The sequence below is a fragment of the Neophocaena asiaeorientalis genome, unplaced genomic scaffold (genome assembly GCF_003031525.2).
Source record: "Neophocaena asiaeorientalis asiaeorientalis breed wild unplaced genomic scaffold, Neophocaena_asiaeorientalis_V1.1 scaffold155, whole genome shotgun sequence".
Lineage (NCBI taxonomy): Eukaryota > Metazoa > Chordata > Mammalia > Artiodactyla > Phocoenidae > Neophocaena > Neophocaena asiaeorientalis.
The window spans coordinates 3,441,475-3,464,518 of record NW_020173040.1 but is presented as its reverse complement, the minus strand read 5'-3'; the positions used below and the strand labels follow the sequence as shown (position 1 = coordinate 3,464,518).

Here is a 23,044-nt window from a genome sequence, read left to right as displayed (position 1 = left end):
TAGAGCTCCAGGCATCCCCAGGAGAGAGTCCCTTATCTGTTTTATAAACTGTGGTTCTGGAAAATAATTTGAGTTTTTTAAGAGTTCCACTTGCTTAAAAAATAAAGTTTAAAAACAACTGATGAAGCTAAACTTGAGAAAGCAAAAAAAATTAAAAAGGGATAGACATGAAAAGAAAAAATGACCAATAATACGTTTCAAGAGAAGACCTGAAAACAAATAAACAAATAATCCTGTTCTCATTACAGAATGAAACTCACATTGGCTTCAGAACTTTCCTCAAATTACTAATGCCAGAAAAAATGGTTACTCGGGAATTCTGCATCAAGTCCAGCCGCTCTTGTGTGGGAAGGAACAGATGGCTACTTTGGCTGACACATGGTCTGAGGAATATATATCCCCGTGTACCCAACCTAAAAAGATGGACAAAAATTCGGAGGACAGGCTGAAGTCAGTCCTTAGACGATCAACAGGGGAGTGAAACCACCAGGGAAATAAAAAAGGGAAGGTTACACATCCTGAGCTCTAAGTATAAAATGGAAACGTGAGGAGGGTCTTAGATGCACAGAATCAAAACTGCTAACATTTATCTTCTGCCAGGAGAAAATTTTATCATCCACTTCTTTGGCAGGTACAACTTACCTACACTGAAATATTCTCTAGTTCCCCGGTGGTGGTGTGTGGAATGCTAGGGGTGCCCTGGGCCAGGTGCGGGGTCTGCGGGCCAGTCATCTACAGAGGCTCGTGGGCAGGCCTAATGATGGGGTGTCCCTGATGCCCTCTGAGAGCCCTGGCTCTGTTCTCCCAGCCCCCGCCCCCTCCCAGGTTGTGCAGGATCCCTCAGTATCCTGACTGGGCCAGAATGAAGGGGGCCTCTTTAGCAGCATCCCCCATGGCTGGGGAAGCTGGTGGCTCACCTGCACGCTCCACTTTCCCTTGGGGGAGACATCGTGGGCTGAGACGGTTCTCTGGGCCCTGAGCCGTGCTGCCTTGGGGGAGGGGTGGAGCAGGTAAAGGGAACCTGGTCCTCTTATGGTCTTCAGTGCATCCCATCTCAGATAGCATTTGCTCCAACAGTGTCCTGGGACTTCTCTGCTGGAGTCCCAGAACACAGAGGTACTCTCTTCTGTGGGCGACTGTCAAAAACTGGCGTTCTTTAGAGGGAAGATGGTAGAAAACCCCTATTCTGCCCTACTGATGACGTCACCCCAGGAAGGACTTCTTAATGAAAGATACCCACACCCATGCACAAAAATTAACCATAGTGAAAGAGATTGATAAGGAAAGGTGACCGTAAAAAAAGTGAGATGGTAAGTCAAAACCTGGAAGGGGATATTTTCACATGTTTAAAAAAGAAACAACCTCCAAAAGATGTAATATAAAGAACTTCTATGAATAGTAAGAAAAAGATTAAACAATAGAAATGGGTAAAACAGATAAACTCACATACTAGGGAACAGGAACCGCAATGGCCAGTAAAGACTAAAAGTTGGCCTGTTTCATCAGGAATAAGATAAATGCAAACGAGACCATGAAGACTCTGTTACATCCACCAGATCAGCAAACTTAACATCAGGCCCTATGAAGTTCTAGAACAAATGTGGAACACTGCTGGACATCGACATTATACAAATGCTTTGGGAAAACCATTTGACGTTATTCCATAAAAATGAAAATATTCATCCTGGTGACCACTGATTCTAGGCTCTTACACCAGTGGAACCCTCACCCACGTACACAAGGAGACTGGTATTAAAACATTCACAGAAGCTCTGTTCATAATAGCAGAAAAGTTATGTAAATGCCCACTTGTCCACTAAAGGGGAACAGGCAAATACACTGTGATGTATCATATATTCACATGATGGAATACTGTACCATTAATTATAAAGATAATTCATCTAGAGCTACATGCACAAACATGGATGAACCCACAATTGCATGAATGAAAAAAAGCGAGTCATAGAGGAATACAGGTTGTGATTCCATCCATGTAAAGTTCAAAAACAAATAAAAATAATGCATTATTTAGGGACACGCTCATCTGTGGCAAAAGAATGATGAACGTGAAATCCCTGCTCTGAAGAGAAGCAGGAGATGAGATGGGGAAGAGTCCAGAGGGAGGCCCCAGCCTGGGTGACTCACATTTCTTATGTTGGTTTCAAAGTTATGCTTCACAACTTTACACACATTCCACTGTATCTGTCATATATTCATGTTTAATAACATTTTATTTCAATAAATATTTCATCATTTAAAACTGAACAAAGAGCTATATTTTAAATGCAACTGTATCAAATAAAAAACTAGCTGCCTACCTTTTAAATATCTGCATAAAGTAAAGCACACTGAAAGCAGTGTTTTTAGAAAAAACACAGCATAAAAATCGGAAGTGCCAATAAAAATGTAAAAACAGAAAGATAAAAAGAATAACAAATACTTCACAAATAAATAAAAGATTTCACAGTAAGTAATTACCCTAGTTTAAGCAGACTGATTTGCATGAGAGTCATACCTACAAAAATAGAGAAATTAAAGTAAAAATGATAGGCAAAGATTCAGGCAAATTTGAACAAAAGGAAAAGAAGGTTGGTGCTTTAATTTTAGATGAAGCAGAATTCACAACAATAAAACATTAAATTGGGACAAGACCACTTTATATTAGTAAATGCTGCGATCCACGAATAATGAACACTAGTATATTTAAGAATATAAAATCCAAACAGAGCAAAAAGTGATGGAAATAGGAGGCTGAGAGAAATAGAGCTCTAGTGGAGGATATTTATGCAGATCATGAAGCAGAAAGCCGTTTGTAGAAAAAGATGAGATGAACCTGACAGTGGCTGGGTGGGGTGGGGGCAGAGCCCTGCGGTGTTTCTCAGTCCTGTCCCTGCATTTTCCAGTTTTCTATAGCAGGGTGGGGGCAGGGGGCACTGCCTCGACCTGTGTTTGGAGATGACACCACACATATAAGAAAGGCAGATAATTTCTTCCTTCCTCCTAAAGTAAGTCTGCAAATAATCAATGCAACTGATTTTTAAAAACCTAAGTGTCCATCATCGGATGAATGGATAAAGAAGATGTGGCACATATATACAATGGAATATTACTCAGCCATAAAAAGAAATGAAATTGAGCTATTTGTAATGAGGTGGATGGACCTAGAGTCTGTCATACAGAGTGAAGTAAGTCAGAAAGAAAGACAAACACGGTATGCTAACACATATATATGGAATTTAAGAAAAAAAATATCATGAAGAACCTAGGGGAAAGACAGGAATAAAGACACAGACCTACTAGAGAATGATTGAGGATATAAGGAGGGGGAAGGGTAAGCTGTGACAAAGCGAGAGTGATAAAGATGTAAAAACAAAACCAAAAAACTTCTGAGTCATTAGCTAACACTGCCTATACAGTGCTACTTGAAATCAACTTCAATCCATTTTTCCACCAATTGTTGAACCACACAAAGTGAAGAGCAAAACAAATTAGAAACCTCTGAGTTTTCTTTTCATTCCCAATCAGAATCTTTGTATTTTGATACAAATTGAAACCTACAGTGGTTTGATTCAATGTACATAAAATTCAGGGTAAAACATGGGTGTTCCAGTATTACCATCACTTACTCTACAGAATAAAATTATGCAGGGATCAGAGATAAAGCCCATGAGCAATATTCTTCATTAAAAGAGGTTGGACATTTGAAAGAAAATCTGATAACTAATAGCCTATAAGTAACAATTTTTTAAAGCTGGGTAGGTAGAGACAGTCCCTCAGAACTGCATATTAAATCCACTTTCAGTTAGTATGGTTCAGCATTTTATTCTTATGATTTATATGCTTGGTAATACTTTTAAAATTAACTGTGCTGCACACAGACACACCACATACGTCTCAGCCATAATAATTTTTCTAATGCTATATCTTTATAACAGTAATTGCCTTCTTTCTGAAAGAATATGCATTTGGAATCTAGTGACACTTCATTTATTACTTTTCTTATATTAGAGCTACCTCAGCGTATTAGACTTTTTTTTCCCCTTAACGACTTTTTTCTATTAGGAGACCGTGAAGACCCCAGGGAAAAGGAAGTCCATTAGGGGAAGGAGACACTTTAGAGGCGCAGGAATATCTAAGGTGGACCTCAGACAGTTCTTGTCAAGAAGGGACTGGACAGGACATCCTCCATTTCCTGTGAGTTACAGACGCTTTTGACACACCTCTATAAACAGAAGTCTCATCACTAATACAGTGAGTTAAATCACCAACACAGCAATTAAGCACAGGAAGGACGTTGCCAGCCACTGCATCTGCCTCTCTCAGTTGGGGAGTCACCGTGTCCCGCAGACCACCCTGCTTAAACCACTTGGACCAGGAGACAGAAGGTCCTCTGGCCCCAACACCAGACTCTCTTTTCTGGACCATAAGCATCAGACGATGAGGCCAGCACTGGGGCAGTGAGCGTCCAGGAGTCCTTTACTGAAGTACCAGCAGGAAGCCCTCTAAGAAGCGCGCTGCTCGGGGAAGTCACCATCTCCTGATGCCGGAAGTGTTCCCGCACAGGCCAGGGACAATGTGAAAGCGAGAGAGAAGTGCCGTCCCTTTCTCCCCAAAGCTTCTATGGTGGGATTGACTCCTGGACCCTTGGACCTTGTACTTTTCTTGCTTCTTGGATTTTATTTACGTTATTCCGCTGGCCGGCAAGGACCCCGCTCTCTGATCCACCTGCCCAAACTCCACCCGTTCGACACCTACGCTGAGTTGCATCCTTACTGTAAGAAGAATCCGTCTTTCCCCACCTCAGCCCTTGTGGAAGTAGCAGGACATGAGGAAAAGAGCCGACCCTTTGAAAGCAAACAGACCTGGATTTCTCTATCCCAGCTTCTGAGAGGACTACCCCTGTGACTGCGGCCAAGCACACATCGCTGTGGAAGGGATGCTCTGTTCGTCGCTGGTAACAGTGAGCACCCATTCTGCACGGCTGCCATGCCTGGATGCACAGAAAGGGCTGGGAGGCACCATCTTCCTTTCATCTTTCTAAACAAACTTCATATACAATCATTCCTTAACTTACTAAGTTCTAACTTGCAACTATTCCCTATTACATTAATATTTTATTGCTATTTCTACAATTCCTATCAAGTCCTCATCTACACTGAACTTGTTTTTGATTAACGTTTTTTTTACTGGAAAATAGTTGATTTACAATGTTGTGTTAGTTTCAGGTGTACAGCAAAGTGAGTCAGTTATACATACACATGTATCCACTCTTTTTTAGATTCTATTCCCATAGAGGTCATTACACAGTATGGAATAGAGTTCCCTGTGCTATTCAGTAGGTCCTTATTAGTTATCTCTTCTGTATATAGAAGGCAAGACCATTACCTTGTGCTTCTTTGTGTCCAACTCCTCACACAGTCTCCATGTCTTGCGTGATGTATTTTAGTGCAACCACAGGCTCTAAGCCTCATCGCTTGATGGTTCTGAAACCTACTGTGTGCTGACCATGTCCTTTATGTGTCCAGGCAGACACAATAAGGAACTGGCTACAAGTCAGAATCAGCCCAAGGTTACACATATAAAGGTCATCTACTGAAGGGCACCAGGAGACACGTAACCAAGCCTCAGCAGTGAAGCAAACTCTGCTCTTCTGGAAACATCTATAAAGGTGCCCACAACTGGAGCTACTAAGGGGTTTATCATAATCAAGACATTGACCATGGACTGAGAGTCCAGCTTTCTACAGCTCCCCTCACGGCACATTAACCAATGGACATGGGTACAAGTACACCACCCAAGCCGCAGGTAAAGATACACATAGAAAGTGTCTAGGACTCCATCCAAGGCAGGCACGGGGACACCTGCCGGTGGTGGCCCACCCTCCACGAGGTCCTGAGCTCCCCAAGACGGGCCCGTGTCCTCAGCGCCCTTCCAACAGACCTCGCCGCTCTCTGGTCTCTGCCCTCTTGGGAGAGAGTAACATTCCCCAGGCTGGGCTACAGAACAATTCACTCTTTCTGAGAAGATTCTCAACAGTCATTCAGAGGTAACAACCAGGGAAAAGCCTATTTAAATTGTTTCCAGGGCAATTCGATGCATTTAATTCATTATGCTTTCAAGCACACAACTACCTTACCAGGTATCTCTGTCTACCTTGTTTTTAATCTTCCTGTCCAAGCTCATGATCTCTTGCAAAAAGCAAGTTTTATTACATTTTCATTTAAGAATGTGTCTGATGCATTTCTCCAAAGAAGACATACAGATGGCCAAGAGGCATGTGAAAGGATGCTCATAATCGCTGATTACTAGAGAAATGCAAATCAAACTACACACTGGTCAGAATGGCCATCATTAAAAAGTCTACAAATAAAAAATGCTGGAGAGGGTGTGGAGAAAAGGGAATCCTCCTATACTGTTGGTGGGAATGTAAGTTGGTGCAGCCAGCTGAAAAAAATGGAAAACATTATGGCGGTTCCTTAAAAAAACAAAAAATAGAGCTACCATATGATCCAGCAATCCCACTCCTGGGCATATATCTGGACAAAACTATAATTTGAAAAGATACACATACCCAAATGTTCATAGCAGCACTATTCACAATAGCCAAGACATGGAAGCAACCTAAGTGTCCATCCACAGATGAATGGATAAAGAAGATGTGGTGTATATATACACAATGGAATACTACCCAGCCATAAAAAAAGAATGAAATAATGCCATTTGCAGCTACATGGATGGATCTAGAGATTATCATACTAAGCGAAGTAAGTCAGGCAGAGAAAGACAAATATCATATGATATCAATTGTATGTGGAATCTGAAATATGACACAAATGAATCTATCTACAAAACAGAAACAGACTCACAGACCTACAGAACAGACTTGTGCTTGCCAAGGGGAAGGAGGGTGGGGAGAGAAGGATTGGGAGTTTGGGATTAGCAGATGCAAACTATTATGTACAGGATGAATAAACAACAAGGTCCTACTGTATAGCACAGGGAACTATATTCAATATCCTGTAATAAACCATAATGGAAAAGAAAAAAAAGAATGAGATGGATCAAAATAAAGAAATTTATACTGAAAAGTGATTTAAGCAAATATCAACAAATGTCATGTTGTAATAAAAATGAGTATTTTTTCAATGACCATTTCTAATTTCACTTGGCCTTGAGTGGTTTCATTATGCTATAATTTAATTAGTCCATTTCAGTCTCCATTTTCTGGTTAGACATGTTCCCCTGATTAAATTTAATACTATTAGTAAATTTAAAGACAAGTGTATTAGTCTATTTTCATAATTAAGATGGGGGCTTTAGATACTTCACCTGCTGTATTAGCAGCGTAAAATATTGCCTTATAAATACGGGTATACCCTAATTCCTTCTCGTCCTCAGCACTAACAAATGAAGCCTTCATCTTTAATGGGATCAAGCAAAATACATTCTTTTGAATGTATTCAAGAGGTCATGATCTTGACTGTGAGAAACCCCCTTAGTGGATTTATAACGAATTTTCTGAATAAATAATGACTGCAAATACATTTACATGAAACATATTAACCTTTAACTCACCTAAAATTTTAAATAGCGTATTAAAGTTATATTTGTGCTCAATTCAACGGGCTTGAAAGAAAGCCCTACAGGTTTCCTACATCTCATATTAAAGGTTAAAGTGATTCATACATTTTTTTCCACAAAATATGGCCAAACATACAAAGCTGAAGGGAGACCAGGACTGAATTTCTGATGTGCACATCAGGAAACCTTTTTGCTAGTACAAAAATTCAAAAATACTTTAAAAAAGAAGTTGATATATGCAGCGTAAGATTTAAAGCTTCCTTACATTGGACAATGATCGCCATAGCAATGAAGAGAGAGAAAAACCCTCATCCAGGCGGAAGTTCGTTCATCATTCCCTTCCAATTCCTTGGCTTTTGCATGTGTCATTAAATATTGCAGTCGAAAAAAAGAAAAAACCAGAATCCAAGCAGAATGGAAAGGCAATCAAAAAAGGCAATTTTTCTTTTTCATCAGTTGCCTGAAGGCATCCAGCAAAATAGAAATTATGGTAAGAATCAGTGATTTATACCTGAGTATAAATATATAGGAACTAATTATCAGACCCCTATTACTATCACTTCTGGTCTGGCTCCAGTGAATTAGGTTCCAATGGACAGGAGATATTCTGGCCGGTGCACAGCAAAGTCGGAAGCTCAGTAAGGCTCCTGGCGCCACACACCGGACTCACCAGGGCTAGAAGCCTCCCTGCAGCTGAAGAAGCTCCCAAACACCTGCTGGAATGAATGCAAAACTAGGGAAGCCCCCATTTGAAGAAAGCAAAATATGAAAGAACAAAAAAGTCCTCCATTTGGCAGCTTCTAATGGAAAGGAAACCACGAAATAATTAACTGGACGTGAGAGTGTTTTATTTGGTCTGATCGTAAGTGCAGTGAGTCTCCATCTGAGGTGTTAATAAGGAAGCTGGACGATGCCTCAGTCAGTAAAGAAGGAGGTTTGTTGTTGTTGAATTTAAAGGACTCGAGGAAGGTGGCAGCCCAGCGAGGAGGACAGAGCCCATGGGCCAGGCGGCTTGAGCTGGTGTCACCCACTGTGGATGCCCCACATTGTCCCAGGTCCCATCCCTCCTCCTGGTGTAAGGCGGGATGACAACAGAGGTGCCCCCGGCATCAGGAGAACGTCGGGGCAAGAACACTTGGAAAAGGCCAGGCACATGGTGTGTTCTACATCCGCGCATGTCAGTATGGAAGCCAAACGGAGATGATGCAATGGCCCTGGAGCAATGGTTTTCCACGTGCCTCGGGGGGTTCAGCAGGATGGAGAAGCTCCAGAAGCTCAGAAACACATCACCTGGGGGACAGCTGAGCGCTGCCACCGACCAGCTGCACAACCCTGAGCGTGACTAACCCTGGCAGCCCTCACATCATAGAGCGGCACTTAGGAGAGCCTCTGGACCACAGAGGGTGATGGATGAGTGTCAGCAATCGTGGCTGTGATCATCAGCATCACCATCTGTCCGGGACATGCACGGCCTGAGACACTGCTGACCTTCACCATGGACACTGCAGACGGAGACAGAGGGAGGGAAGGCAGCTTCACCTGGGGGAATAAAGTCAGGTGCGCCTTCCCCAGCTGCTCACCTCCCCAGCAGCCTGCACCAGATCCTGCCCGTCCACCTGGAGCTCCCCTTTCACAGATCCCAAAGACGGCCTTGGCCTTGTGGGGCAGGCTCAGCCGGGCGGGGGAGTAGGAACTGCTGCCCACCCCAAACAAGAAGACAGGAGACACCCAGCAACCAGCCACCAACTACCTCCGCTCGTCCAAATGGTCCTTCTTCTGTAAGTACGAACAGGAAACCAAAGATGCCACACGTCTGAGGAACACTAATCTCATGAATAAGGACCTAAAGGAGTCGAGACCAACTGGCCAGTGCGGGGAGCTGAGAACACGGGGAGGCAGGAAACCTGATGAACAAAATTCCAATTAATATTAGGAGGCGACGGCACCCCTAGAGCGCATGCTTCCTAAACTGCCAACACGGTGCTGAGAAAAAGCAGCAATTAGAGAACAACAGAGGATTCTTTGAAAGCAACACAGGTGTCGTCAAAATGAAAAATTCAGCAGGCGGGTCAAGCAGTAGCATGGATGTGGCTGAGGCCCAAACTAGTCATCTAGAAAATAAAACAAGAAATATCCCAGCAAGTACAGAAAAAGAACATGTTAGAAAATGTTAAGAATTCTATGCCATCAGTTTATCTGCCTGCAGCAGGTAGAATATCCTTTTACCTACTCTGAGTAGCATAAACTCGAGAAGGCTGAGAAATACACAGGAGAGATATAATCAATAATTAATGAAAGAAATTCCCCTGGAAAACTTTTCTTGAAATATCCAATAGACAAACAATTAGCTCTATTACAACACTTCACTACCGTGTGTTGTAACCAGATATAAAATCAACACACAATTGTCTTTCCAGAAATTCTAACAGAAAACATATTCCCATCTCTCAACATTATAGATGTAATTTTCCTAGAATGCAATCACAATCAAACTCAAATCATTATCAGCTGAGAACTTTACAAACTGATTTTAAAATTTACTGAAGAGAAAAGGCACAGAAGTAGCCAAGAAAATTATGAAAAAAATCAAAGAGCAATTTATTATAAAGCTAGACTAATTAAAACATTGTAGTATTGGCTTAGAAATGGACCAACAGATTCATGAAATAGGGATTAATAAACACACCCATGTCCATAGCAGCAGGGAGGGGACACTTCAAATGCAAGGAGAAATATTGAACATTCAAAAAATGGTGTTGGGGCTTCCCTGGTGGCGCAGTGGTTGGGAGTCTGCCTGCCGATGCAGGGGACACGGGTTCGTGCCCCCGTCCGGGAAGATCCCACATGCCACGGAGCGGCTGAGCCCGTCAGCCATGGCCGCTGAGCCTGTGCTCCGCAACGGGAGAGGCCACAACAGTGAGAGGCCCATGTACCACAAAAAAAAAAAAAAAAAAAAAAAGCTAACAATTCTGTATTTTTTTTTAAAAAGGCATTTCATCAAAAATTAAAAGACAAAGACAAACAACAGACTGGGATAAAATATTAGTCACCTGAAGTGGAAAATAATTACTATATTAAGAAATCCCACAAATTAATGACAAACAGTCTTACAGAAAAATAGACAGAAGATGTAAACAAGCACGTCACAGAAAACTTCAAACGGGCAATGAAATCTTGTTATTTGTTTCCTTTCTGTCTTATCTCATCTATTCATCGTCTAATTTTTCCTTTATTTTCTGTCTTCTTTTGGATGAACTGGGTATTTTTTACGACTCCATTTTATTTCCTTTGTTAGCTCATTAGCCAAGTCTTAAAAAAATTTTTTTTAATGTTGGTGGTTGTGTTTGGGCTTATAGTATATATATTCACCTTATCACAGCTCACCACAGAGCTTAAGAGCCTTACACTGTATATAATTCTATCTTCCTGCATTTACACATTTTTTCCATATATATGTTATAAATTCCATAATATCTTGGCGTGATTTTCTTCATACTTCTTGTTCTTCGTGCACATTGAGCTTCTCAGATCTGTGGGCTCATAGTTTTATCCAATTTTGAAAAAACATTTCAGTATTATTTCCTCAAATAGTTTTTTCCTGTCCATCCCCACTATTTTAGGTACCCATTCCACGGATATGAGTCTTCTCGAAATTTCCCCATACAGCTCACTAATGATTTTTCCATTTTTCTCAAAATTCTTTTTTCTCTGTGTCCTGCATTTTGGAATAATTTCTAGTACAATGCCTTCGAGTTCACTAATCCTTTCTTATCTCTGATCTAATGTTGTTCATCTTGTCCAATGAATTTTTTCTCCCACTGTAGTTCACTGGAAGTTCAACTGGTCTTTTTTATACTGTCTCTACTTTTAAACATCTGCAATACAGTTACAACACCTGTTTTAATATCTTCGTCAGCTATTTCTAACACCCAGGTCAGTTTTGTATCGGTTTCAATTTGTTAATTTTTCTCATATGTCAGGTTGCATCTTCCTGTTTCTCTGCATGCCTAGTAATCCGATTATGCATGCTGCCTTGGGTGGATAATTTTGTATTCCTATGAACATTCTTGAACTTTGCTCTGGGACATGTATAAATTACTTGGAAATGGTTTGATTCTTTTGGATCTAGCGCTCAAGATTTGTCAGACGGGACTGGAGCAGCACTGAGCCTGGAGCTTATTATTCCCCATAACGGAAGCAAGATTCTGCTGAGTATTCTACCTGCTGTCCCAACGAATCATGAGGTTTTCCAGCCTGGGCGGTGGGAACGCCCTGCTTTTGGTGCCTGGCCTTCTAAGCCTCTCATTGGTTCTTTCCTGGCCTCACCTGCAAGAGCTGATCTGTATCAGCCGAATACTGGTAAGGGATCATCTGTGGGTCTCCAGGACTTTTGTAAGCTCTCAGGCACTTGTCCTGAAAGCTCTACCCACCCTGAAGTCCCGGCCCCTCAGCTTGTTCTCCTTAACTCAGCTAGTGTGCCAGGCTCTGCCCAGACTCCCCCTACCTGTGCTGCAGCCTGGGGACCCTTCTCACAGCTGGACACGGGCAATCTTAGGACTTACCATGGATGGTGGGGCATCAAGGTAGAAGGGATACACTGTTGAATCGGGCCGAGGTTAGTGAAATGGGCCCACCAAGCAGAGATTCTGGCATTCAACATCTTAGCTGGAGGAATTAGGAAGGATTCTCGCTGTCTGTTTGGCTCAAATACGAACCCCAAGGTGGGCTGCACTAACTGAAGTTGAAATGCCAGACCTTCTAGGTATATCCTCGAGGGAGGAACTTAAAGGCTGGGGGAGACTGGAATGACAGAGTGCACTCTTCATGTAAGACCTGCTCACCCGTCCCAGAGGATCCCGAGGACACAGCTTCCACCACGGCGCTGAGAATACATCTGTGAGGGGAGCCCCAGCACACTTGAGGAGCCCTGAGGGACTCTCTTCTGTAGATCAGAAACTACAGTAGACGTGCCTGTGCTGCCATCAAACTAGGATCCCCAAGTGCATGAGGATTCTGGGATCCCAGGGCGGCAGGGGCCGAGTGGTGGCACTTCATCACCAAAGACCAGGTGGGTGTGGTTAGGGTGGTGGGCAGTGGGGCCAGAGCAGCGGTTCGAAGAGTCTGACTCACAGAGATGCTTGGTGTTGGCTCACAGAGGTTCTGCCTCTCAGACTGAACCCTAACGGATATACATTCCCATCGGGGTTGATAAAATTTAGCAATAAAAGTAAACCACTCTCTGAATAAACCAAAAAGTCAGACTCCTCAACCACTATAACATAAAACACAAACAGTACTAAACACATCACTCTATATGACACTCTGATTCCTACAGATTAGTACTTTTCAAAATATGTCTACTTTGCTCTTAAAAAACGATACTAAATACACTGTAATTTGTTACATATAAAAATAAATTCTAAAAATGTTTTCAACCCCGAGGTTATCAGTTTCTCAATAGTATGAGTTATCACAAATAATCTAGTGGCCAGGTCAGCACTACCCATTCAAGTTTTTTTTTAAGTGTACAGTAGCCCCCCCTTATCTGCAGGGAATACATTCCAAGGCCCCCAGTGGATGCCTGAAATGGTAGATAGTACGGAACCCTGTACATATCAATATGTACCCGTGATAAAGCTTAATTCGTAAGTTAGGCCCAGTAAGAGATTAACAATAATAATAAAACAGAATAATTATAAAAATAGACTGTAATAAAATTTATGTGAATGTGGTCTCTCTCTCTCAAATATCTTATTGTACAAATGTAGTGCCTTCTGCATCTTAACTAAGTGCTTATAGTGTACTATGGCCATACCTTTTGCAGTTGAGGAGTGACAGCAAAACTAGCACAAATTTCTTTTTCCTTCTTCACAGTTTCACAGAGAGAAGGTTTGTTCTCACTGTAGATCTTGGCAAACTCAGCATACGAGTTTTCTTTCCTTATTAAGTCTAGCACTTTTACAGCTTCTCTCTGGTGTATCCAGATTGCCAGCATAACTACTCTTGAGCTTTGGGGCCTTTATTAAGTAAAATAAGGGTCACTTGAATACAGCACCGAGATACTGCGACAGTCGCTCCGATAACCCAGATGGCTACTGAGTGACTAACAGGTGGGATCCGCTGGACAAAGGGACGATTCACATCCCAGGGGGGTTGGAGTGGGATGGCATGGGTTTCACCACAATACTCAGAACAGAAAGAAATTGAAAACTTATGAATTTTTTTTTTAATTTAAAAAAATTTATTTTACTTATTTATTTTTGGCTGTGTTGGGTTTTCGTTGCTGTGCGCTGGCTTTCTTTAGCTACGGCAAGCGGGGGCTACTCTTCACTGTGGTGAGCGGGCTTCTCACTGTGGTGGCTTCTCTTATTGCAGAGCACGAGCTCTAGGTACGCAGGCTTCAGCAGTTGTGGCTCGCGGGCTCTAGAGTGCAGGCTCAGTAGTTGTGGCGCACAGGCTGAGTTGATCCACGGCATGTGGGACCTTCCTGGACCAGGGATCAAACCCGTGCCCCCTGCATTGGCAGGTGGATTCTTAACCACTGCGCCACCAGGGAAGCCCTTATGAACTGTTTATTTCTGGAATTTTCCATTTAATATCTTCAGACTGCAGCTGAGGGTGGGTAACTGAAACCGTGTGAAGTGGGACCGTGGATGGTGGGAGGGGGCTCCTGTACTACCTGTGATTGTGTGTGAGACTGTTTCCAATATTGATACATGTATAAGCAATCAAAAGACATGTCACTGAATCTTTCAAAAAAATGAGCTAATCAGAGCTATACAATCTGAATCTTAATTGGCATCTAGCGTAATGTAGAACCTTTTATAGTTTGATGTAAGGAAGACAATTATCTCAATCATAGGAGACACTTAGCACATAGAAAAAAATGAATGAAAAAAAAAAGTGAACATACGTATTCTCTACTGGCGTAGTGCCTGCCTTGTTTCAGAATTTGGAAAGGCTCTTAGAAAATACGATGGTGAGAATGTCACAGCATCTCCCTCCTCCCCCCCTCACATCACAGGCCCCAGCTGGAAAGGGTGGCCTCCTTCTTGCCCCCATCAGCCAGCCTGCTGCCCCCACCTTGTCCTCTTTCCCAATGCAAGCCCCTCCACCACCCACAACACATCAAGTCGCTCTGGCCTGAAGCTTACACCCCCTCCCTCACCTCACTCTGTCTGACGGGCTCAGAGTAAGGCAGAGAAAGGAGGCCCAGCAGGGCTGTGACGGGCCCACACTCACCAGCCCGTCGGAGGAGAGATATGGTCAACCGACCGAGGGCAGCCCCCACAGCCCCACATCAGCGTCACTCCTGGCCTCCCCCAGCCAGCCTGCGAGGCTCTTCCAACACCTCTAGGGGCAGACACCTCCCCTCAGAGAGGGCAACTTGCTCTGGTGGTCATTCGCAGGGGTGGGGCGTGTCGTGTCCCCCTGGAAATGAACCAGAACTCACAGTGGCCTCTTCAGTTTTATGCCTCAGGAAGATGGAAATGTACCATTAGAGTAAAGGATAAAAGTGGAGCTTGATATAAAATAACTATTTATCAGAGAAACACACATCAAAACTGCAATGAGATTATTACCTCATGCCCATTGGACTGGCTATTGTCAAAAAGGCAAGAAATAATAAATGCTGGAGAGGATGTGGAGAAAAGGGAGCCCTCCTACACTGTTGGTGGGAATGTAAATTGGTGCAGCCACTATGGAGAACAGTATGGATGGAGGTTCCTCAAAAAATTAATAAGAGAACTACCATACAACCCAGCAATCCCACTGCTGGGCATATATCTGAAGAAAAAGAAAACACTAATTTGAAAAGACACATGCACCCCGATGTTCACTGCAGCACTATTTACAATAGCCAAGACATGGAAACAACCTAAATGTCCATCAACAGAGGAATGGATAAAGAAGATGTGGTACATATATACAATAGACTGTTACTCAGCCATAAAAAAGATAAAATCTTGCCAATTGTGACAACATGGATGGACCTTGAGGGTTTTATGCTAAGTGAAGTAAGTCAGACAGGGAAAGACAAATACTGTATCATTTCACTTGTATGTAGGATCTTAAAAACAAACAAAACACAAAATAAACGAACATACCAAAGCAACCAAAAACAAACATGTAGATAACAGAGAACAGAATAGTGGTTGCCAGAGGGGAAAGGGGCTCAGTGGAGGAGTGATGGATAGAAACTGGATATTTGGTGATGAGCACCCTGCAGCGTGCACAGATGTAGAAATAGAAGGCTGTACACATGAAACTTATATGATGTTATAAACCAATGTCACCTCAATAAAAAATAATTCTTAAAAAAAAAGGAATTATTTAAATCAAGACTTCAAGCTATTCTAGCTGTGAGACCCTAGGCAAGATATTTACCTTTCTAAGTCTTCCTTTTCTTCTGGAAAATGGGGATAAAAACAGTAGCTTACTCACAAGGATACTGTGTGGATAAGCTCAGCGGATCCCGTGCAGGGCTTAGCACGAAGGAAACGCCCAGCACGTGGTTCCTGTTAACAGTAGTTTGTAGGTGGACCCTACATGTTGTGGAACAGGATGAGGGGCTTGGACGCAGACGCTCGGAGGAGCCTGGGGGGAAGGAGGGCTTCCAGGAAGCAGCGAGAAGCGAGCCCTAATGAGCGGAAGGGCAGGGCAGAGGCCAGAGGGGTCGGGGAGGACCTGTCAGTCGGGGCCCACACCACACGCCGGCAGTCCAGAGGGTCCAGGTGTCAGGGTGAGGCTGGGAAGGGAGGAAAACTAAGGCCACATCAACGCTCACAGTTCAGAGAGTGAGTTTTCTGCTAACGAATCAAAAGTTGTATCATCCTGGTCAACAGGCAGAAGAGTGTCCTTACAGCAGAGACAACCAGCTCTCCGCCAAGACTCTGTCCCCACCCCACAAGGTGGGCCGTCTCTGGGAGGGACCCGTCCAGGGAGGGACCACCTTTTTCAGCTTCCTTCCCAACCAGACACGCTTCGGGCCCCGTGACGAGCCCTCCCCACTGGTGTGACGTGCAAGCATGAGTGTCCCTTTCAGGCCAAGGAAGTCAAGGAGCACGTGTTTCTCCTTCCTCTCCCCCCTTCACTGAAATGCAGGCGACCCCACGGGCCTGGGGAGTGCAGGGCCACTGGTGGAAGCAAGCGGGGTCTTTGAATTCGTGTTGGGGGAGCAGCCGCTGCCTGGAAGGCCCGCCTGGACGGGAGCAGGAAGCAGGTGTTCACGGAGTTAAGACACCAAGTCTGGGGTCTGACAGCAGCTGGTGTCACCCTAACCGACCCCTTACCTCCCTGACTCAGCAAAGCAGCCAGTTAAGCTGAGGGAGCCCTTCCTCCTCGTCTACCTGGAGAGCTGCTGGGCTGCGTGGAGCTGCGGGGTGAGCCCCTGGAAAGCTCAGCTGCAGGGGCTCCCGCTGGGCCACCCTCCTTGGGCGAGGCCCCGAGACCCACCCTACTGCTGCGGGCCCCCCCCACCCCAAGGACACACCTGCGCCACCTGCACCAGGAGTCCTGACCCCTCAGCAGGTAGGAGCACGTGCATCCTTCGCGGTAAGATGCCCAGTCCCGAGAAGCTCCGTCCCAGGGTAGGGCTGGGGCAGGCGTGCGGTGGCCGGGGGATGGGTGCCCTTTCTCCCATCCCACGCACCCACCCGAAGGAGGGCGGCTTTCCTCTGTGCAGACGCCAGGCTGAGGGCCTACTCTCTCTGCCCTGCACGGTGTGGGTAGGTCAGGAGGGATGGGCCGGTTGTCCCCGTTTCCCTGAAGGGGACCCACAGCACAGCCAAAACGTCAGGCCCCACGGCCCAGTGTCTGCCGCCACTTGCCCCTGAACAGAAGAGTCAGCGTCTCGATACACAAGCCGTGATTTACTTTAAAATAATCCAGCAAGGGGCTTAGATGAAACAGGACCAGTCAATGTTGATACCACTGAGGACGGATAGGGGTACACGGGGTTCATTATACTAGTCTCTCTACTTTGGTGAATATTTGAAAATGTCAATATAAAAAAATTTTAAGGAAATTTCTCAGTATTTTGTACAAGAGGAGGCCCCCTGAATTAAACTACCCCTCCCTCCCAGTGCCTTTTCAGGATGTCATGATTCCCCTCACGAAGGAGGAGGTGTTTACAACAGACAAGATTTGTGGGGTTTTTTTTCTATTTCCATTAATATTTAGTATGTCATTATCTCCAAGTCTAATCACTTAAAGAAGAGATTTTAAATAATTGATTACTACCTAAGAGGAAAAACTCCATGCCGTCTTTTTCATTATCCATCAAAACCCAGAAAACCTCTCCGTGCAGTCCTGACGTGGACACATAAATATATTAATGCACATGCTGAGAAGAACACACGTACAAATCAATAGACATAAATTCACTCTGGGTACTTTCAGATGGAAAAACCATCATCCTCTTTCCACCCCCACCGTGTGGCGTCTTCCTCCCCAGCATGAGGCCTGACCCCATGAGAGAGGGCTCCAGGGGCACCCCTTTCTTCCTTCTTCCAAAGAAACATCTATGCGAAGAAATACCTCAGAGTTTCACAGTCTCCAAAACACACAGAAAGCTAACATTTCTCGAACTCGGATGAGCTACGTCCTCTTGTGTGATCACCCGTAAGCATATGCGTGTGCGTGATTGTGTTTATCAGTCTAGAGAAAACGCTTGCACCTACACGTATTAAAATGCCTTTGTTGGTGGCATGTCCTCCAAGAGGGCACAACACCGAAAAACAGGAAGAGGATGGCCCATGAGTGCCTGTGGAGGGGGCAGCAGGGCGCCCGTGGTCAAGATGAACGCGCCTTGAAAGCACTCACACCTCCGCGGGCAGAGCCCTGCTCCATGGCCGCATGGGGACCCGGGTGCCACTTACCACGAGGGACAGGGGCCTCTTCCAGGAGACGACGCCGATGAGTCCCGACAGCAGCACCTGGAACAGAGGGAGCATGGGGTGAGGAGCCTCCCAGGACTTTTCTAGAGCACAGCACGCAGGCAGGAGCGGGTCACGGTGGTGGGTCTGTCCCTCCCGACAGTCACACCTGCAGCCACCACGCGGGCCCAGAGTGACCAGCTCGCAGGGATGCCGAGAGCAGACGCGCTTTCTGAACGAGCCTCCCACCCACCCCCGGGCCCTCAGCCTTATCCCCCCAGGTCCTGAGAGATACTTGCTGTGTGATTTAACATCACAGACAGCAATGAACACACTACTTTGGGGAAGGCGGTGCTGTCCCCACTCACAGGTCACCCGCAACCTGCACAGCGGCCTGAAGGCTCTCTCTGTTCTCCCACACCTGGGAGCCCCCCCAGCCCCTACAGGGGTCTCCCCTTCACTCTCACCCCACTGAGGAGGCTCCCTTGCTGTCCACACTGGCTCTAAGCTGCCCGCCCCGGCCCAGGTCAGCCCTGCCCGACCCCTGGCCCCCATCCCGCCAAGCGTGTCCCCCCAGAACCTCCCCAGCAGTGCCCCCTCCGCCCTGGCTCCCCTGTCGCCCTGTGTCTGCCGACTCCCGGGAGAACAACCCTCGGCTCCTGGCCCACCCTTCTTCCGGGCTGCCCCCCAAGCCCACGTCAGACCCATGTTTGCTGATCCCCATATTCCCAGTCTCCTTGTGTCCAGGCAGGGCCACCGGACCACAGAGACACAGCTGCACCCCGCACCCACTGCCCACCGCAATCTGCCTTCAGAGGGGTCGCTGGATGCAACAGACAAGGGCCGTTACCACCTTGACTTTCCACAGTGGGCCTGGGCCAGGCAGTCCGGGACCAGGCTGGAGGGGCCGGGCTGCACTTCCCCTGGGATTCCAAAAGGACAGACCCCAGACCCGGAGCAGAACACGCAATTGAACAGACCCACAAGGTCCCGTTGGTGACAGAGCCCAGTTCACCCTCCGGCACCTCTGCACTGAGCAGGACCGAGTCTTAGACCCTGCAGCCTCCACCCACCCAGTGCCGTGCTGGTCTCAGATGTCCAACAACACCCGGACCAGTTGTCTTTATGTGAAAGGCTTTAAACCTTATTCACACACACACACTTAACAGAAAAGAATGAATGAAGAGCTTCAGCATGCTGTGCTCCCCAGCCTGTCACATCTACCTTCTCTCTTCAGGGCACGTACCTCTTCCGAACGCAGCCAGTGCTGCAAATGTTAGACAACCGTTTTCCCACCTCCCGAGTCTCCTCTCTCTGTGATGCCGCCCAGCTCCAGCTGCAGCCGTCACAGAAACCCTGGGCTGCTGTTCCCCACCCCCCTGCCCCACGGTCTCCGAGGCCAAGTCTCCATCATTCTTCTCCATGTGCCTCTAAAGCCGCTCTCTCCCCTTCTGCACCCAACATTCCACCCATCAGAACACCTTCTCTGGTGTCGAATTCTTCCTCCTCAATGGACACACGACTTCCCCCTAGTCATCTTCCGTTGGACTGAGCTGCCATTTCTCCTAAGGATAGGCTGTCGGGACTCTCACCATCACCTCATGCTGGAGAGCGCACACCCTAACCTCTTCTCTCCACCTCCAAACCTTCTTGTGGAGAATCCAAAACTTCTGCCAACTCCGCCATCAACATCTGAGCTCCTGGCGCGTTCAGGAGCCGCAGTCGTGAAGCTGGGTGGGCTCTTCCTCTTGACACCTCTCCTCCCCCTCTGCTTGCCCTCGCTCTCATGATTTACCTGCCTGGACGGAGTGCTCAGCCACTCACTCACCTCTGCCCCTCCACTGGAACTGCGCTGGACGCCTCTGTCAGGTGAATGTCACCTCCCTGGACGGGCAACCAGACCCACACAAATCCGGTCCCTGCTTTCCCACCAGCCACCACCCTAAGTGACCCTCCACTCATGTCCTGGCCACTTTGGGCACCAAAGCCACTGCATTTCTCAAACACGAGCCCTGGAACGGAACCCCTGCAGGCTGTCTTCCCTCAATACTCAGCACTCCCCTCCTGTCACCGCCCACCTCCTGGCCCCCTGCCTCAGCCCCACCCCTTTCTCTTCCTTCAGATGATGGCCAAGCTCTGGGTCTGAGCTCTGACCCCACCATCCCCCTAGGATGGGGCTTCCACAGTGTCCTCTGTCTGCCCTTCACACCAACACTGGCCACGCCCAGACTGAGGCTGGAGAGAGGATGAGAATTCTCAGACTATCTCCCAGAAGATGTCCACTTACGCTCTGCCTTCTCCTTCCCATTTCTACCAGATGAAATTTCACCCATCCTTCCAGACGTGGCCCAATGCCTCCTCACCCAGGAAGGGCCTAGGAATTCGAGAGTGCATGGGGCCCCACTGAACTCCCAAACCACCCCAGACCTCTCAAGTCCTCTCTGATACGCACAGACAGAACTCCATCTTCTAAGCTGAGGCTGCTAAAACTATCAAGTCTCTACAATGACCAGGCCACTTACAGCAGGGATTTTACTGGACCTCCGAAGAGCAGGGGTTTCTAAACACAAAGGAAGTTAACAGCACTTATCTTAGGCCACAGTAAAAATTCTTGACATTTCCCATCTTCATCATGAAGTTATAATTCCACAAATCCCCTCAAATAATTTTACTTCCAACAAACATGGACTATTTGCTTCTTGAAGATAATTTACATTTCTAAATATCAATAATAACTATAATTGGGAATGGATCCAAGTCCCCTATGCGAAGGCAAAGAATAAAACCATCAAGCGCAATGAGGCATGGAGATCCCGACCTTGTATAATGCCTTCCCCTTGAGTGTGAGTAGGATGTGCTATTCTGTGACCCTCCCCAGGGACAGCATCTTGAAATGATGTTGCCCTGGCAACACCTTGACTGCAGCCTTGTGGGACCCTGGCCAGTTGACCCTACTAAGCCATGTCCAGACTCATGACCCAAGAAATCTGTGAGATGGTAAATGGGTGTTGTGTTAAGCTACAAAGTTTGCAGAAATCTGCTCTGCAGAAATAGAAAACAAATTGTCAGGGACTGAATGTCTGTGTCCCCCCCAAACCCATATGGTGAAGCCCCAACCCTCAATGTGGTGGTATTTGGAGGCAGGACCTTCAGGAGGTGATTAGGGTTAGATTAGGTTGTGAAGGTAGGGCCCCCATGATGGGATGGTGACCTTATAGGAAGAGAAGGAGAGAGAGATCTCTTTCTCCACATGTACACACCATGGAAAGGCCACATGAGGACACAGAGAAGTGAGCTGTCTACAAGCCAAGAAGAGGGCCCTCCCCAAAACCTGACCATGGCAGCATCCTGATTGCAGACTTTCAGCCTCCAGAACTTCAAGGAAACACATTTCTGTTTAATCGGCCCAGTCTATGTTAATTTTTTAAATTTAATATTTATTTTATATTGGCGTATAGTTGACTTACAATGTTGTGTTAGTTTCAGGTATATAGCAAAGTGATTCAGTTATACATATACACGTCCATTCTTTTTCAGATTTCTTTCCCATATATGTTATTATAGAATATCGATTAGCACTCCCTGTGCTTTACAGTAGGTCCTTGTTGATTACCTATTTTATATATAGTAGTATGTGTATATTAATTACAAACTCCTAATTTATACCTCCCCCACCTTTCCCCTTTGGTAACCATAAGTTTGTTTTCAATATCTATAAGTCTGTTTCTGTTTTGTAAATGAGTTCATTTGTATCTTTTTTTTTAGATTCCACATATAAGTGATATCACGTGATATCTGTCTTTCTCTATCAGACTTATTTCACTCAGTAGGACAATCTCCAGGTCCACCCATGTTTCTACAAATGGCATTATTTCTACGATATTTTGTTACTGCAGCCTAAGCTTACTAATACACTAACACATCCAGAGTGGGATGCTGGATTTTTGTTCCTAAATATCCCCTCTCCCTCCACGTCTGCTCTCAGGCAAAGCTGACTTCTCTGCCTCTGGTACAGAAACACCAGCACCAGCTCTAACAAGGGTGACTACGTTAGAGTGGAGGAGACTTTCAAAGACCAGATGCTGGGCTCCTCCTCCCCGGAGGATGCCTGCTCCCATCCCCATGGCAACCAGGGGAGGGGACCGTATCCCTGCTCTGAAAAGACAGGGACTTAGGTTGAACTGCTGTTTGCTCAGTCCTGGCAACAAGGCAGGACGATGTTGCATGTTCTGCCATATCGGTGATTCTGCAGGCTTACTTTGTACCACGCCTGTGAGGAACGGGGTCCTGCATCGAGCTGGCCAGTGAAATTATATCTCAAGTACCCTCTGTCCTGTTTAATTTGCCAGGATTGTTATTCAAAGTCTGCAGTTTACAAAGACATTGAAGTGGGTCAGGGAAGAGGAACAGACAATTTAGTAGTTGTGAAAGAAAAGCCAAAAAGAACAGGAAAGGCACAATGCTGCCCAGAGAGGAGGGTTCACTTTCCCAGCACCTGTGGGTTGCTGTGAGGACGCCAAGTGGCTCTTTTCTCCACTTCCCCACCCAGCCTACAGAGATGCAAGAGATAAAATTAGAAACGAGAA

The 23,044-nt window shown here is 45.8% G+C and overlaps 1 protein-coding gene across 1 annotated transcript in view; it reads right to left on the bottom strand.

The window, feature by feature from the left end:
- The window catches only part of ENTREP2 (endosomal transmembrane epsin interactor 2), a 171,599-nt gene extending 151,717 nt beyond the window's left edge, over positions 1 to 19,882 (bottom strand). The window contains exons 1-2 of the mRNA XM_024742732.1: positions 19,847 to 19,882; positions 18,462 to 18,518 (exon numbers count right to left, since the gene is read on the bottom strand). Coding sequence (XP_024598500.1) covers positions 18,462 to 18,518; positions 19,847 to 19,882 — 93 coding nt within the window. The remainder of the gene's footprint in view (positions 1 to 18,461; positions 18,519 to 19,846) is intronic.
- Positions 19,883 to 23,044: the final 3,162 nt, after the last annotated feature.